The 17888-nt window shown below is 39.7% G+C and overlaps 1 protein-coding gene across 1 annotated transcript in view; it reads right to left on the reverse strand.

Annotated features, from left to right (window-relative positions):
• The window catches only part of HSD17B4 (hydroxysteroid 17-beta dehydrogenase 4), an 85802-nt gene extending 68401 nt beyond the window's left edge, over nucleotides 1-17401 (reverse strand). The window contains exons 1-2 of the mRNA XM_053474115.1: nucleotides 17263-17401; nucleotides 14509-14562 (exon numbers count right to left, since the gene is read on the reverse strand). Coding sequence (XP_053330090.1) covers nucleotides 14509-14562; nucleotides 17263-17323 — 115 coding nt within the window. The 5' untranslated portion in view covers nucleotides 17324-17401. The remainder of the gene's footprint in view (nucleotides 1-14508; nucleotides 14563-17262) is intronic.
• Between the last annotated feature and the right edge of the window lie 487 nt (nucleotides 17402-17888).

Raw genomic sequence — 17888 nt, forward strand, 5'->3', positions numbered from 1 at the left:
AGAGTTGGTTGGCGCCCAAGTCTTATATATATATACACATCCACCATTTCCTTGAAGCTACATTGAATTGGTATTATTTGCATTATTTATACTCACTTGGTGTGAGGGGCGCGGTCACCTATATATGTTTTTACATAAATATGCATGCCCACAAACAATTATCCATTTTCCCTCCTCCCCTTGTAGATTTTCTTTGCTGCTGGTGACATGAACCAGCCCTTTGTGAACAATTTTGGACTGCCGTGGGGCAGGAACAGAGCGTGGTCACATGGTTAGTGGCACACAGTGTGGAACCCCTACGTAAACCACTGGTACTGAGCGCCAAGATATGGTGTCATAACCTGGAACTCTGTATTCATTTGTAGCTGGGTAGAGGGAGATCCAGGATCTCATGAGCCAACCCTTCGCCCTGAATGGAGACTCTGGGGTAAATGCATACTATGAAGTTTAGATTATGGGCACCCTCTCCTAGAGACTCCCCTGCTTGGTACCATTCTAAAGCCAGACAGGTCCTACCATGGGCAGCTATCTGGGGAATAGAACTAATGTTGAGTGCTGTCACCAGGTTCTTTTCTTTTACAGTAATTAAAAACATTTAATTGTCAAGTGACAAAAAAAGCAGATAATTATAGGCTGATGCCATAGAAACCGATAAAGCTTTTTTAAACTCATTGTCCTTATGTAATTAAACCTTCTGAAGATAGAATAAAAATACAGATCTGCTTAGATGCATTTGCTTAACATGGTAAGGAGTGGGACAGCACCTTTGATTTCTTGCTTTAACAAACTGCTAGGACAGGAGGAACGGTAACCTTGTAAAATATTAAACATTGTTTGATTTTCAAGCCTTTAGATTTCATTGAGAAGTGTTCTGGCACATAGATATTATGTCTAAAAGAAGTTACTGTCTAGCAATTTCCAATACAAATGCATTGCCACATGTCGTATGTCTACTAAAAATCAGGTACGTTTTTCGTAATAGAAAGTAATAGGCAGTGACAGCTGTGGAGAGAGAAGACACAGGGCGGCATGTATAGTTAATAATCCAAAAGTATTAGACGTAATAGAAAAAGAAATATTTTAAAAAAAATAAAAAAAACTCAAGTGACGATAAATCTCCACCCTGGCTGTCCGTCTACAATAGTAAAGGTGCTTTGCTTGATAAACTGTGAAAGGGATTACATTTGCAGAATGGAACTGCTAAAATGCTAAAGGGATTTTGACCTCCACTGTGCACACATCCATCTAACTGCACACGCTTATACAGGCGTATATGACACCGGTGTTATTATCCAGAGAAAGAGGAAGACATTTCTCTTTGCAGCTTTGAAATATGACATATTCAAAATGTTGCCTATGCTACAGAACTCATTTAAATGATAGAACGCACCAGGCAAAAATCAATAGCTGAAATGATGTTTTTAAAACAGATCTTCTTTCCCCCTCCACAATCCTCCAATACAGGGAAAAACGGCTATATGGATTTTTAACACCTGTTAGATGGCAAAATTAACGAGAAGTTCATGTGGTTACCTGGGTTTTAGGATGCAACCCGTACTATATACAATCTTCTCTATAGTAAACTCCATAATTAAATATATATATATATATATATATATATATATTGTGGTAAAGTGTATGGGAGAGTGGTTGATGGGATATATATCTCACCTGGTTACCTCAGCCAGGCATGGTAGCAAACCCAGGTGCTCTCAGGTGAGGCTTCCTAAGCTCGTTACTGGGGAGGAAGCCTTAAAAGAGAGGGCTGTTAGGTTTGCAGAGTGAGGGAGAAACTGAATGAAGGAGCAGCTACAGCCAGCGCTGCAGCCCACCAGGTATGAAGCTTTACCCCATGCAAAACTGGTTACTTTGCTTTGCGTCAGACCTTAGGCTGCTAGAGAGGTATCCTGCTGTTTAGTTAGAGCCGGACAGGCTTATAGTTTGTTTTGTTTACGAGGTGCTCTGTGACTACAACGTCTAAATAAACACGCTTTTACGTTGGAAACCTGTGTGAAACTGTCATTGCCGCCCCATGCGTGAGCTGTCCCCTACAATATATATATATAGAAAACAAAAAAAATATATAATATATATGCAATTTGCCAAGTTTTTGTTTTCTTTAACGCAACGCCCTTCATGAAATAGGTCACAAAATTATTTTAATTTGAACACTTTCAAGCAGTGGGTTTATTTTTGGTCCACTTGGAGAATACGCAACAAGAAATGTGTCACTTAGTGGCTTGTTACATATTAGAACTGGATTTATGTTCAGTGATAATAGGACACTTGTGCCATTATAAATCTTCTAGTTCAGGAAGCAGAAATGCAGTTTTAAAAAAAAATCGAAGTGCTTTGTTATGGGTTTGTTGACTATTGTGTAGATTAACACGTCGGAATAAGTAAAGTAGAACTAATGGGAGCACCGAAAAAAGCTGGGTACACAAAAATGAGTGTTGTATGGGTGGCATAAGGCTTTTCTGGAGGCAGAGTGCTGCATGATATGCCTTTTAACCCCCAGTATGCCACTCTGTCACATGCTATGTCTTTTAACCCCCTATGTGCCAGAGTGGCATATAGGGGTATAAGGCATTTCTGGAGACAGAGTGGCATAAAGGGGATGCATTGGTAAGTCTGGGGGCAGAGTAGCATATAGGGGGTATAAGGCATATAAGGCAGAGCGGCAAGCCAGCGGTGGTTTTGCATAACTGAGGTCAGACGTGCATAACCAAGGTGGCAGGTTGGCAAAAGGAAAAAACAAGAAATTAATTTTTCTCAATCATTTTTATTAAATATAAAAAAATAGTTTACATGTGAATATTTACCAGTAAAACTTTTTTTTAATATAGGGTAGTCTTACATTCAGGCTTTTTTACCTAAATTAATATTCAAATTAATATTTAATCTTGAAGGAACGGGGTGAGGACAAACATAAGGAACAGAGAAAGGCGAGACGTAGTGTGGTATTTGGATCAGTGACAGGGAAGTTCTAGCAACTAAGATGGTGCAGTTTCTCTGAAGAAGTGGGTTTTGAGAGACATGTTATGTTTTAGAAATACATCTAACAATAAATATATTAACCCCTTAATGACAAAGCCCGTACATGTACGGGCTCAAAATGCATTGTTTCCAATGGGTTTAGGGACCGCCCATTGTCCTTAAGGGGTTAAAAACAGATAACACGCCTTTGGCAATAGCATTACTTACCTCTTTGCACCAAGAGCTCTCTAAATGCATAACCTCCCATAACTGTTACTTTGGGTATGTCAAATATATGTAAATAATGACTTTTGTGCAGTGTAAAAACAGTCACTGGACTTTAGAAGTCTAACAATTTATTTCAAAGGTTCGTGCCATGCTATGGAAAAACATCCATTAAGTGTGCAGACACAAAATTGATGCACAAGAGATTAAAGCGACACTAAAAACTGGAAAGTTACATATGCAATTTGAAACCAATAAAGCAAGATTCAAGGTCATCTTAACCTTATGTGACATATTAATGTCAACAAAGTCTACGGAAAAATCCAAGCTCTTGATTTTGGAAAGGACAGAATTGTAACAATGGATCGTATTTAGAGTGTGTTCTCTTGGGAGCAGAGACCAAAACATAGTGTAGCAGCGTTTGCGAACATCCTTATTTTATTGTTAATGTAGCCAAAACCATTGGACAGTTCCATGAATATGTCGTCAGCTAATAAATAAACAATACAACAAGAACAGATTCATGAATTAGTAAAAGGCCGTTCGTTTGCTTCCATCTGTTCCTCCCTCATTCAGGATTCCCACCCTTTACAACAGTGTTATTGTCATTGTCCGTTCTATACAATGTGTGTCTTCTGACCGTCATTCTCATACAGAGATTTCGGTGAAAGGTTTGAGCTATTCCTATCTAGAAAAAAATCAAATAAATGAACATAAACATGAAGAGAAATTACACATTCAATTATATGACGCATTTATCAAGGTTCAGGAGCTCCCAGGCTGACTCACCCGAATCCGTCAAGCAGAGCTGACCTAGTGGGCCAGCTGCCTCAGCCCCTCTACCTCACTCCATTGACCCACCTTCAATGACATCAGCCCCTTACCTGCTCTTAGTAGTCAAATCATTAACCTTGGTTCTTTTGCTGTTGGTAAGGAACGTCATGTCACTGGTCATGACCTGGTCAGTTTTGGGGCGAGGTCTGATGAAGGCAGTTGGGGGGCTGAGGAAGTTGAAAGGGCAGATTGAGGCTGGAAACAGCAGATCAGGTGACTAAATAGCGCAGGTGAGGAGCTGACTGATGGGAAACCTTATATACCGTATTTGCCCGATTATAAGACAAGTTTTTTTCCAGAGCAGCGATGCAGGGGACCTGGATCCTCCTGTGTTATGCCCCCCCCAACTTACCGGTGCTTCTGAGTCCCCGGTGCTTAGTCCGGGCAGCGTGTAGAGCTCTACGCGATTCGCATAGAGCTCTACACACTGCCCGGACTAAGCACCGGGGACTCAGATGCAGGGGACCTGGATCCTCCTGTGTTATGTCCTCCCCAATTTACCGGTGCTTCTGAGTCCCCGGTGCTTAGTCCGGTCAGCGTGTAGAGCTCTACGCGATTCACGTAGACAACTTCTGCTCAAGCGCGTAGAGCTCTACACACTGCCCGGACTAAGCACCAGGGACTCAGAAGCACCGGTAAGTTTGGAGGAGGGAGGGGGAGGAAGTGTTAAATGGGGGGGCATAATGCATTTCTGGAGGCAGAGTGCTCTGTGAAATGCCTTTTAACCCCCTTAATGCCACTCTGCCTCCTGAAATGCCTTTTAACCCTCTATACGCCACTCTGCCTCCTGAAATGCCTTATACCTCCCTATATGCCACTCTGCCCCATAATATGCCTTTTAACCCCCTATATGCCACTCTGGTATAAGGCAATTCTGGAGGCAGAGTGGCACATAGGGGGTCAAAAGGCATATCATGGGGCACAGTGGCATTTAGATAGTATAAGGCATTTTTGGGGCAGAGTGGCAAGCCTGGGGGCAGATGTGCATAACTGGGGGGGCAGGTTGAAAAAAGCAAATAAAAACAAAATATTTTTCTCAATCATAGCTTTTATTAACAAACAATTGTTCACATAGTTTACATGAATTAACATTTACTGGTAAAACTTTTTTCCTATAGGGTCGTATTATATTCAGGCTTTTTCTTTTTTTCATAAATTTTCAGATTTTGGGGTGTCGTCTTATAATCGAGCAAATACGGTACGTTATATTCATAATAGTATGAAAAAAAATAAAAAGAAATTAAAAGGCAAAAAACTTCTATTAATGACAAACGTAATTTCTTCCATAAGTAAAAGATAGTAAATACAAGATAAAGTTCTTCGAAATTAAGTTTGCTCCTCCATGTTCTTTTGCTAATGATATCAGACATGACATCATCAATGACATTAAAACGGACATCAATTACATTGAAAGTTAAATTACGTGATATAACATTTAATTCTGGCATGTCTGCTGGCTGCTGCACTTCCGAAGCATTAATATGACAGAGGACTATCAAGTCTGTCATTTTACATAATAATATGTAGAATTTGGGTGAATACTGGATGATGAGATGCATTAAAAAAACAAGGAGTGGGTGCATGGGTTGATGTGCATTTATATCACTGGCACACTCTCAGTGCTCTGGATTGAACTGAAGAGGTACTAGAGCGTTAAATAGGTACCCAGGTAGTGCTGCCAGGTGATGTGTGGCGATGCTGACAGAAGTACTGGTGCTGGATCTTTGACGTTACCAATGATGCTACTGATAACTTGATTTGTGATGTAATTGATTGTGTTATTTATGCTGTCTTCAGTGATGCCATCGGTAAGGTAATTGATGAAGGCATTCATGATATCATTTGTGCTGTAATCACTATGCCATTGGCAAAAAGCATGGACGAGCAAACTTAATTTCAACTTGCCTCTTCCCAAGACTGGCTGAATCTGTACCAAACTATCCCTGATACCTGTGGTCCTTTTAGGATTCAGCCATTTATATCATATATTGTATAACAGCAGCAGAGTGGCTGCAAAGGATGCACAATTAGGCTTCTGAATATTCTACATTACTATCACGTCCCACAAGTAACTATAGTACAGGACACGGACTAGCTACCAAAACTAAATGAATGAGAAAGGAACCAACACCGTTTTATGTATAGACCATCACGCTCACTATGCCCTTCCTTTGTTTCTGCTGTCGCTTGGTGTACAATTTAAATAGATTATAAAACTATCTAATGTAAAATAGCGCTCATCTTTGCGATCAATCCATAATGAGTTTTAGAAGTTAATTATCAAGCGTCAGATGCTTTGTTAAAAATTCTCATTACTATACACCGTGTTTATTTTATCATTACCATCATAGTTTTTAATTAACATTAATTAGGTGTTAGGCTGTTAATAGACAGTTTGACACTTGTAATATTTTTTTTTTTATTATTTTTTTTTACATAAAACGTTCAGTGTTCGTTTAGCTTCTCAGTAAGGTTTCAGATTAATGTGGCCACACACACTTCCACATCTATCACCAACGCGTCAGCGGTGAAATAAATTGTTTTGCCTGAGGTCAGGGAGCACATATTTAAAATGGAACTAAGCTTCTCTGTTCAGATTTAAAGTTGTTGTCCTTTGTGACACCCCCTTTTAAAAAGGTTGTTTTTTTTTTTGTTTTTTTTTTTATACATACGATCATATGAACTGGAAAGCACAAGGACATACCTAAAATGTGGGCACAAAATGTAAAAACAAAAAAAAACCCACTAAATTCTGACTATAGTCAACCCCTTACACATGGCCTGGAACAATTTATAGCCAATGTTGATGAATTCGTTAGACTAGGATAGGACTTTCTGGATTATGCAGTTCCAATCGGCCCTTCGCTCAAAGCTAGGAATAAAATAGAAGAGGGTTCATGTAGCCATGAACATGGAATTACAAATTGAGTTACTTTAATATCACAATTCTGCCAAGAATCTTTCAGTTCATTACACCTACTGCAACTTTTAAACGGAGAACAGAACTCCTTTACGACCTGTGCTCTCGGTTGGATATATTTTAACGCAGACCCGTTACTGTTGCATTAAGTTTTGTTCCCTTAAATTATTATTTACTTATTCATATAGCGCCATCAATGTCTGCCGTGCCATACAAAAGGGTAAACACGACATGACAAGTACTGCATCACATTACAAATTGGAATGACAGAAATAAAGCTATAGTCAGAGCCGGCCTTAGGTGTTCCGGCGCCCTGTGCGAACTACTCCTCTGGTGCCCCCCCTCACTACTCCCCCTCTGCCCCTTCAAAATACCCCCCGTCTGCCCCTTCAAACTACCCCCCCGTCTGCCCCTTCAAACTACCCCCCGTCTGCCCCTTCAAACTACCCCCCCTCTGCCCCTTCAAACTACCCCCCCTCTGCCCCTTCAAACTACCCCCCCCCTGCCCCTTCAAACTATCCCCCCTCTGCCCCTTCAAACTACCCCCCCCCCTCTGCCCCTTCAAACTACCCCCCCTCTGCCCCTTCAAACTACCCCCCCTGCCCCTTCAAACTACCCCCCCCTGCCCCTTCAAACTACCCCCCCCTGCCCCTTCAAACTACCCCCCCTCTGCCCCTTCAAACTACCCCCCCCTCTGCCCCTTCAAACTACCCCCCCCCTCTGCCCCTTCAAACCGCACAGGGCGCCACACTCCAGGGGGCGCCGCCGCCGGGTCCTCTCCCGCCGCCACGGGGTCCTCCGCCGCCGCCACGGGGTCCTCCGCCGCCGCCGCCGCGGGGTCCTCCTCCTCCGCTGCCGCGGGGTCCTCCTCCTCCGCCGCCCCCTCTGCACCTAAATGAAAACGTTGTTTTTTTTGTTGTTGGTTTTTTTTAACTTTATTTAACATCCTCCATGTTAAATAAAGTTAAAAAAACCAACAACAAAAAAAACAACGTTTTCATTTAGGTGCAGAGGGGGCGGAGGAGGAGGACCCCGTGGCGGCGGAGGACCCCGTGGCGGCGGCGGCGGGGGAGGACCCGGCGGCGGCGCCCCCTGGAGCGTGGCGCCCTGTGCGGTCGCACAGGTCGCACACCCCAAAGGCCGGCCCTGGCTATAGTCAGTTTGCATTGATGGTGCTGAAAAGGTTTTCTTTAGGTACAAATACTAATTCAGTTTAAAAACATACACTAGCAGAAAGAAGACATCATGGCTGGTCTGTAACAAACACGGGAAAGGTTAAAGGACAAAAAGGCAAAATATATTCAGGTGGCCCAGACGCCAACAGCATTTGAAACTTTTTTTTTTTATACAAGATCTTCCAGAATAACAAAAATAAGTATATGCAGTTGGCAGAGGCCTATACCACATGTATTTGGCAACCTTTTGTGTATTGTATGGTTGCTTGCGGTTATATGGCAGCCTTACATGCTAAAGGTATGAGTCAAATGAGACAAAATGTATAAAGCATAACACATAGATCAACAGCAGACGGTCAAAAAAGCCATAAGAACCAACCGTGGCACTGCATGCTGAGCTGCATATCAAACACCGAGCTACTTCTTAGATACCAATGCAGGTAACTGATCAAGTGGATAGTGAAGTCACTATAAATAATCTATCCGTAATAATGGTTCCTCAATCATAGTTTTCTTATAAATAAGGTCCACCAGATTTAATGGGTTTTTCTCTGAAATTAAAATAGTTAAGCAAAAGGAAACTATTCAGCAACTCACTTGCAAACCATACGGAGTCCATTATATCTCTAAATTGGCACTGCCGTCCCCTCACTACCTATCCTTATTACACACTACATTTTCTGGCTTTCTAAAATTAAACTTCACAAAATATTAGGAATCAGTCACTTGAGAAAAAAGGATTTAGGAACGCTGTAAGGAATAAATAAGCGTCTAAAGAAAAGGATGACTGGAAAACATGAAAATTATTTTGAAAAAAAAAAAATACATTCTTAATATAAAGCTGTTTCTAAATGGATCCACGTTAGCTGTTACTACGGTGACTAAAGAGCTCCCCCAGGTGGTTATATTGTGACATGCTTATATGAAAACATTTGAGCATTTTCTTTTTTGTTTTTTTTTTTTTAACCGTTTCGTACTAACCAACACACATTACCTTTCACCAGACATGTATGTCAGTATTTTACAAAAAATGTAAAACATCTGATTAACTTGTCAGACTCTATGGAAATAATGCATTCTATGTATTGTTTAAATGTTCTTTATATAGGAGTGGTAGATTAACCGCATAAACACAAAAATATATAAATAAATATATATAAATATGGAGCAAAACTGACAAGTAAGAAACGTCTTCCTTCAAAATCTCCTAAGGCACACTGAGCTGTCAATGTGTGTCATTCACGCTGACACCTTTGAAATAACTCTACCTCCGAGAGTTTTTGCAGGTAAGATTAAACAGTAATAGACAGAGAGAAATGTTACTACTCCACTAATTATACATACACACACACATTATATATATATATATATATATATATATCTGTTTTTCTCACAGGTTGAAATTTTCTGTGTAGAGTAGAAGTTGACTCCACTACATGGTAAGCAACATAGTTATACTATTCCATAGCTGTCAAATAAATTGGGGTCCCCAATATCTATACCTGGAATGGGAAAGGGGTGCCTTTGAACAGCATGAATAAAATATAATTATTCTATAAAATAAATGTCCTCCTGGAGACATGGAAATTAAAAAAAAAAAAAACAAAAAAAAAAAACAAAAACACAACAATATTGTAAAAGCATAATCACTCCAGCTATCTGGAATAAATTAAACATTTTTCTGAAGCTATTCAACGATTTCTATTGCACATCTTGTTACAGCTAACTTTTGGGGGGAGATAGGATTTATTTGAACTCATTACTTCAGTGCTCATTATGTGACATTAACATTTGTAACGTCTCATCTAGTTGTCTTTGATCATCCACATCCTGCACTTTAGTGTGCTTCACATGATGAACTCACAGATTAACATCACATGATTGAAGCCAATGGTTACACTGGGGATATAATCAGAAAAAGAAAAAAAAAAAAAGGGTTTTTGTGGCAATTGAGTAATGTGCAAACATACATGTGCATAATACAACATGTTAGTTTTAAAAAATAAAAAGGCATTTTCACCACTGCTTTAGAACTTGTAATAAAGCCAAATAAATTTCCTACAAGTGTTTCTTGTGAAAGCATTTTATTTGTGTACAAAAAAAATTGCCAACATTATGTAGAAATAATCTCCCTTCATAATTTAAATTCCTGGCAAAGAATTTTGGAACACGTTATTTCAAGTACCATATGTTTTTTTCCTTGTTACATAATTTCATAACAAGGTTGAAGAAAAACTGTTGAGCCTAACTTATCAAAGAAATCTGAATACCATTGATGTAGATCAGTGCTTCTCGAAGTGGGCGACACCCCCCCTCTTGGGGGCGCTGGAACGATCCGGGAGGGGGGGTTACTAGCCTCGGGTGCAATTGGGGGAGTTGAATAAAAATAAGAGGGGCGTGGAAGCATACAGAAAGAAGAAAATATAAGAACATTTTGAAAAACTGTTCATACCTTCCATCTGTTGTGTTAATTTCGTTGTGATTACTTTATTTTCCATATAAACAAAGGAAACAAAATGCAAGTTATAACTATAACACTCTGGGGGTGCTGGAACAATCCAGGTAGATTTCCAGGGGGAGCGCTGAGTCATAATTTTTTTCCTGAAAGGGGGGCGATAAGCAAAATAAGTTTGGGAACCTCTGATCAAGATGAAAGAAAGTACTTAATGCTGCACTTTGTTTCCTCAATTTCAATCTTTAAATTAGGGGTGCAGCCTTTAATCGGGGTTTATATTTAGGATGGCGAGCAGTACATTTTTACCTTTCTTGGGCTGTCTCAGGGGTCCCAAGTCTCTTTCTCTTAATGTCTCCCAACCTACCCACCCACCTTCTTTTTCTGCAGCTCCGCTTCTTCTCTTGCCTCTTTTTTCTCCTATCTTCTTTCTTCATTGCAGAGAGACACTGGGAGAGTGTGAGAGAGCATGACCCAATAATAAGGGTGCACTTATACTAGGGACAATATGGCATATGCAACTTTAGCAAGAGGGAAGAACCACATTTTAGTACATTTGCTAACTAACTGAAGTTGTTCAACCCCAAGGATTATGTTCCATGTATAACTATCAAAATTAGCTGTATCAAAATAAATACTGTGCAGGTTGTAAGTTTCTGTTTAACCCCTTAACGACCAATGATGGTTAGAACCTTCAACCTGCACAATATTTATTTTGATACAGCTAATTTTACAATCTCTTTCTTCGCTTAAACGGTGTTGCTGTAACGCCTGGATGTTGAGGCACTCAGCAACAGCGAGATCGGCATCAGGGGCATCCCCGGGGGGTCAACGGAGTCACGAGGCATTCAGCGACACCAAACACCCTCCCCAGGTACACTAAATGGGAGAGGAGAAAATAACAGGGAAACACAAACACCGCAAAAGTGTTAAGACAGCCTTGGTCCAGAAAGGTATAAAAAAAAAAAAAAATAAGCCCGGTCCTTAAGGGGTTAAAGAAAGTGTTTTGTTTGTTTTTTTTACACGCGTATGTATTGGATGTTAAAAGGAAAGGCGTATACCGATTTGTCTGATTTATAGACTTCCATGTGATTTTTTTTGTTGTGTAATCAGACAAGCTATATCTGGCACTTTTTTTTTTTCACATCCATACTTGCGTTCATTTATTTCTAATCAAAGCGCAGTTTTTGTTGTTAGGCAAAACATCAAGCCCTCCCCGCGGGAATCTACTCTGATCGGTAGATAGCCCCTTAAGGTTTAGTTTTGATGTTTTAATCTTTAACCTTTTGTTGTTTTCCATCAGTATTTTAAGATTATTAATAAAGTTATATCTTTTAATTAGAAACATGAAGTGTTGGACTGTTTTTTTTTTATGATTTCGGTGTATATGTTCCTTAAAATATCCACTTGGGAGCTTGAATTTATATAAAATATTGCTCAGTATCCATTGGTCCACTAGATGTCACCATTTGTAAAATATAAAAATTGAAAAGAAAAAAAATGAGTACTGCAATACTGAATAATACCTTTTTGGGGACTAACATTCCATTTTAAAGACGAGCTTTCAAGGGTATCAACCTCCCATTGTCAAAGTCAAAAGCAATACCATAAAACATCTAAGTGAGACATGGGCAGCAGTATAGGGGTTGGGAAGAATGATGGATGCTGATACGGTATAGATCACAGCAGTTTAAGGTGGTTGGAAATTAGTTCAGCCAGTGTGAGAAGAAACTGGAGAAGTAGAGGGAGGGAGACTGGGTAATAACAGCATTGATAAAACAAAAAACTCATACATATGTATTTATAAACAAAATGAAGTTTTAACAAGTTCAGTTATAAGGCAAACACAGAAAGTAAACATTTAGGCTAGGTTTCCACTTGGGTTTTTGTCCGGCGTTTTTTTCTTGATGAAAAACGCCAGGAAAACTGCCACTGCATTTACCTGCGTTTTGGCGTTTTTTCTGGAGTTTTTTCTGGTGTTTTAGCCTTTCATTGGAAATTGCTTTTTTTGACCTTAGGCAGTTTTTCCAGCCTTTACAAGTTAGAAGTTTCACCCAGCTAAAAGGGATTAGGATAAATGGCAAGTATCTGCCCTCTCCTGATGTCATTTACTTGGTAGACCCTTTTGTCTCTTTTCTGTGGTTTGTAAGGCATGCTTTATTTCGAATGTCTGCTCCTCTGGGAAGATTGGGCCCAAATGATGGTGCAAATTGTTTGCTGTTGCTTTTGGCACGCAGGATCCAGTTGATGCGTCGGGTATGTTTGTTTGTAATGGCATGTTTGTTCCAAATGGTGTAAAATTCAATATGAACCAGTCCAGGGCTTTGTTTTGTGTGAAACTGTTTGTTTTCAGCCTATTTCTCGTAGGACACACAGATACTGGGTCCATCCTCTGCATTGTAACTGTGGAAAAAACGCCATAAAAAACGCCAAGACAATAAACCCACATGGCTTTTTCATGGCGTTTTTTCTCTCCCATAGACTTCTATTGGAGAAAAACGCCATGATTTCCTTGCAAAAAACGCCAGAGTGTGAACATGCTGCGATTTTGAAAAACTGCCACAGAGCCCAAAAAAGCAGAAAAACGCCAAAGAGGACTGAAAAAACGCCAGACAGAAAAACGCCAAGTGGAAATGGCATTTTGCGATTTCCTATTGAAGAACAGCTAACATCTGGCTGCTGCGTTTTTCCACTAAAAAAACGCCAGGTGGCGCTATTGGCGTTTTTATGGGCGTTTTTAGCAAAAAAAAAAACCAAGTGGAAACCTAGCCTAAAGACTGCAATTTCTCGTGAGATCTAGAAATTGTTATTTGTGTGTTTGTTTGTTTGTTTTATAAAAAACAACACTATATGACCTATTATACAATGCCAGAATTGGTGCAGAAATCAGGATATAGGATACAGTTGAGTTTAGCACATCCAGAACAGCAGAGTTAATTCTGGGCATCAAGCAACTCAAACATAAATTCTCAGTTTTTAGCCATCACAAGAATTTCAGTCTGCCCCCCCATCACAAAGTCCTACTGACTGATCCACCTGTGCCAGTACACAGGATATGGGGGGGGGATATCTTACAAGCCTATAAACCTGGTAGATCCTGTGGAACAGATCTGGAACCCAATGCCTAACTGTTAACATGGTTGATGTCAGGTAGGTTAATTTTACATTTCACAACATAAATAACCAGTATGTGAGGATTTAAGTGGTTAAATTGCATGGGCTGTGGATGGTTATGAGTTCTAGTCATGCTCATGAAAGGACAGAAACTATAAACCATCACCGTTTCTAGAAGCCACCAACACGTCAGAATGTCCTCTAAAAGACACTGGTATAGAAGCACCAAATGTGCCTTTTTTATGCTGTTTTGCACTGATACAATAGGCCAGGGTCTGTTAAAAATAAAGTGTATTTCATCTTAAATGCTGCATGCATGGCATTGACCTAAACTAATAGTTCTGATTGTATCTATTTGTGCTTCTAGAACAAGAAAAAAACCTCTTAATTTCTGAAAGCTTTACAGCTTTTTCTGTCGGCTCAATAAAAGACATCACTTAAAAATACAACAATTACCCACAAACGCACAAAAACTTTATGATAGCTATGCTGAAAAAAAGTGGATCCGTGGTGGAAAGGCTCAGAATCGCGATCAAGTTCTTGCAAAATTAAATAAAAATGAACCCTCGTGCGTTAAGTCATATTACTGCATCAACACCATTTCAGTGATTTCATTAAATATGCTACATTCCTTCAATAAAACACGTTATCAAATACGACCAAAGTGCTTGTCTTTGAGATCAAAAATTAAATAAGCGAAAAGCCTAGATTAGTGACGGACTTTGAATCAAAAGAGCTCCATTTATCTCTGTAAGCCAAAGGTTACAGTAACTGTAAACCTCAAAACAATGTCTAATATGTCGTTTACTCACCAACCACGGAGGCTCCTCTTTCTGCAAATGCCAGAGCATAGGCTTTTCCGAGACCTAATAAAACATAAAAAAATAAACTATTTTTCTACCCATTCTAGTATTACAATGCTATATGGGTTTAAAGATATACTTCAATATTTGTTGTCAGAAATAGTAGAATACTGAAATTGACAAGGTTTCATGAAGGTACCGGGCCCGCTCTTGAATGCGGCAAGAAGCAGGAGTATAATGCTGGACTACCGCAGGGGGACCCCATGATGCCGGTACTGACTGATGTAATTATTACCAAATATGTGCTAGATACACCAGGCTTATTTTGGTGAACAATTGATTAATATAATTGTACCCAAGTGAGAACAGATTTAAATGTGTAGCGATGTATCCAGAAATAGCCATTTCGATTCAAAACAGTGGAGGAGGCCCCTCAACAGATTCCAGGGTTCGGGGTGCCCAGACATTCTACGGTACCCCTCCATTCTTTCATGGCTTGCTGCTCATACGAAACATCCTGTACCCAGGTACGTTTCTGCTTAGACAAAACTTTAACTGGGTACCCCAGCGTTTAAAAGGACAAACACAATGCAGGTTGGCAATCAATCATCAGTTTAACACTACACATTCATTCAACCTATGAGCTCATCTTGTGTGATAAATGCGACAAATTAGTGAAAATAACGTTAAATTAATGAAATTAATAAAAAGAATATGAAATTCCGCCATGTTGTCCTTATATCTTTATTCATGTCAGAGTTTATCTTGGGGGGGGTCTTCTCTGTGTCTTCTGCTGTCCATCTCCCTTTGATTCTTTAAATCAGAATGCATTTCATCTGCCGCAACCTCAAAAGTCATGCAACTTTCCAATTCGACAAAAAAAGCCTTTTTTGATAATGAAATGAACCAATGACTAGCCAACCATAATAGCCAAGACAGGGGGTCCTTAAATTGTGACCTGTTGTCCCGAACACTAAAGTTGAGACTCATGGTAATAAATAGTACAGCAATGCAGGTCTCTAGCATATCCTCCTTTCCTTCATAACCCGAAAACACTCATTGATCACAGGGCTTAATGACCATAATTAATGGCCCATGACTGGCCAAACCCATTAAGGGTGAAGAGGAAGAAGATGTTTAAGACAATCTAATACATAAAAGTAATAAGACAAGTTATTCATACATTAAATACCTATCTCTGGCGGTAAAATTTAAGGAGCAGAATTATTGCTATAGACATCTTCTAAATCCTGTTATAACATATACACAAACCCTTTCCTGACAAAAATACATTAATTACAATTATTCATGTTTAATTATTTAACTACAGAACAGTAAATAACAGCTTATTTTCATCTTAGTTTATTTACTTTGAGCCAACCTGATTTCGCCTGACTGGCGTCTCTAGAAATCAAACAAGTATTTGTATTTGTTTAAATGCTTTAAATTTATTGAGGCAGTTGGTGCATTTATTTTCAAAATTAAGAAATACACACTATTTTTTTTTTTACTATAGAAATAAAGATACTTTCCCTGTGCTTCTACAAACCACTTTTACCAACCTGCTTGGAGTATCCGGTGTCTCAAAAACATTGTGCTGACTAACAATTCAACTTGCAAAGATAAAGAATATAACAAAATTCTTTTGGACCAAACTTTGCTCTTTACGCGCCATTGAGCTAAGTCACCAAACGCCAACTGGATCAAATATTAATTTACCCGTAAATGCAGCTTTTGTACAGGTTATACAGTTATAAGATTGACCAGTTTGAGCACGATAAATAACAAAATATGAGTGGTTTTAGGAATGGTCTAGTCTGCCCCAGATGAAAAAATCTTTGGTCCCTAAAATCTATCCTGGACAAGTCAATTGGGACATGGCAGGGGAACTTGCCTGGGAGCCACAGGGCTTTCAGACCAAAATCACAACTGTAAGTTACACGAAGTAGGTGACTTTAGGAGAAGAAGGTAACTGATCTCAGATTCCTAGGGTATTAAAGTATTCCTATCGCCATAGCTTGTGCGTTTCTTCCTTTCATTAGATAGATAGATAGATACACACACATTTATTTAGCTGTTTTCATGGACATTTCTAGCGGTAACATAATTGAAAAAAAGTTGTTGTTTTTTTAATGATCAATTAACCTTTGGAACTTGGATTAGCTAACACAGCAGTGTATGTCTATGAAGATATTCCATTAAAAAAAATTTTTTATGAAGAGAGCCTGTTTTTTTCCTACAAGAAGGGTTGACTTGGCCTTGCACAATGCATAGTTAATGAACCGATCTCCCCATGATTACATGGCTCCCCCATAGCCTCTTCCTCCTACCTGTGCTTAATTCACTGCGCTGTCAGCCTTGGAAGGGTCACCCGCTATGATCTTTTATTTCACCAGGACTCAGTTTACTGAATACACCTAAACTACAAGTACTTTGCACCAGGATGAAATGCCTTATGGTGCAGAATACTGTGAACATAAGATCCCTACATTATACAGTATATGTAACCTATAGAGTGCATTAACAGCTTATTAACAGCATTCTAATTACAATGTACATTGTGTGTGTGTGTGTGTGTGTGTGTGTGTGTACATACAACTTATTAGTATAAACGCACACACCTCGACTTCCCCACAACGTACACCAAGTTGTACATGTAATAGCATTACACCTGTACACCCACGTTACCTGACACCAACTCTACACGTAAAAAGTGAAACAATGTCGTGATGTATCATCTATAAACCCCTCCAGCGATCTTACCTCCCCCAGCCCCGGTGACCAGGACAACCCTGCCATCAAAACGCAGCTGAGAAACCTCCATCGTACCCGCAAACCTGACAGCAGTGACAGAACTAATCAAAGGGCACGCAGACACCACAGCTGGGCGGGGCTACTGCGGCCCAAGACTCGTTTTGGAAAACAAAGGCGGTGTCAGTGAAGCTAAGTCTTTGCTTTGATTCGTCAAGTCATACTGGCGGTCTGTCATTTTATGGGGCGTGGCTTAACGCAACCAGGAAGTATTATGTTAACTCCTGCGAGATGTGGAAGAATCTTCCGAGGGTGCTTATGTCTTACAGCTTGGTAAGAGGGTGTTGGATCCACGCTACCCACTGCGATGCCCGCTGCACCAACACTGAGCTCTTTGCGATCCTCTCCATGACATCAGCACGTGTGAAAAGCATCAGTGGAAAATCCATCTTTCCTCCTCTCGTGTCTCTCTCTCTTTTAGGAGCTCAGAATGATTGGAATGCAAAAAAACGCCCTAAAAAGTCACAATAATATGCATAGAAACAATGTAATTAATAAATTATATTTTATTATAATTATATACCAATAAATAAGGCACACATTTACATAAGAAATATCACTAATAGCCACAAACCCTA

The sequence above is a fragment of the Spea bombifrons genome, chromosome 1, assembly GCF_027358695.1.
Source record: "Spea bombifrons isolate aSpeBom1 chromosome 1, aSpeBom1.2.pri, whole genome shotgun sequence".
In the NCBI taxonomy this organism is placed as follows: Eukaryota; Metazoa; Chordata; class Amphibia; order Anura; family Pelobatidae; genus Spea; species Spea bombifrons.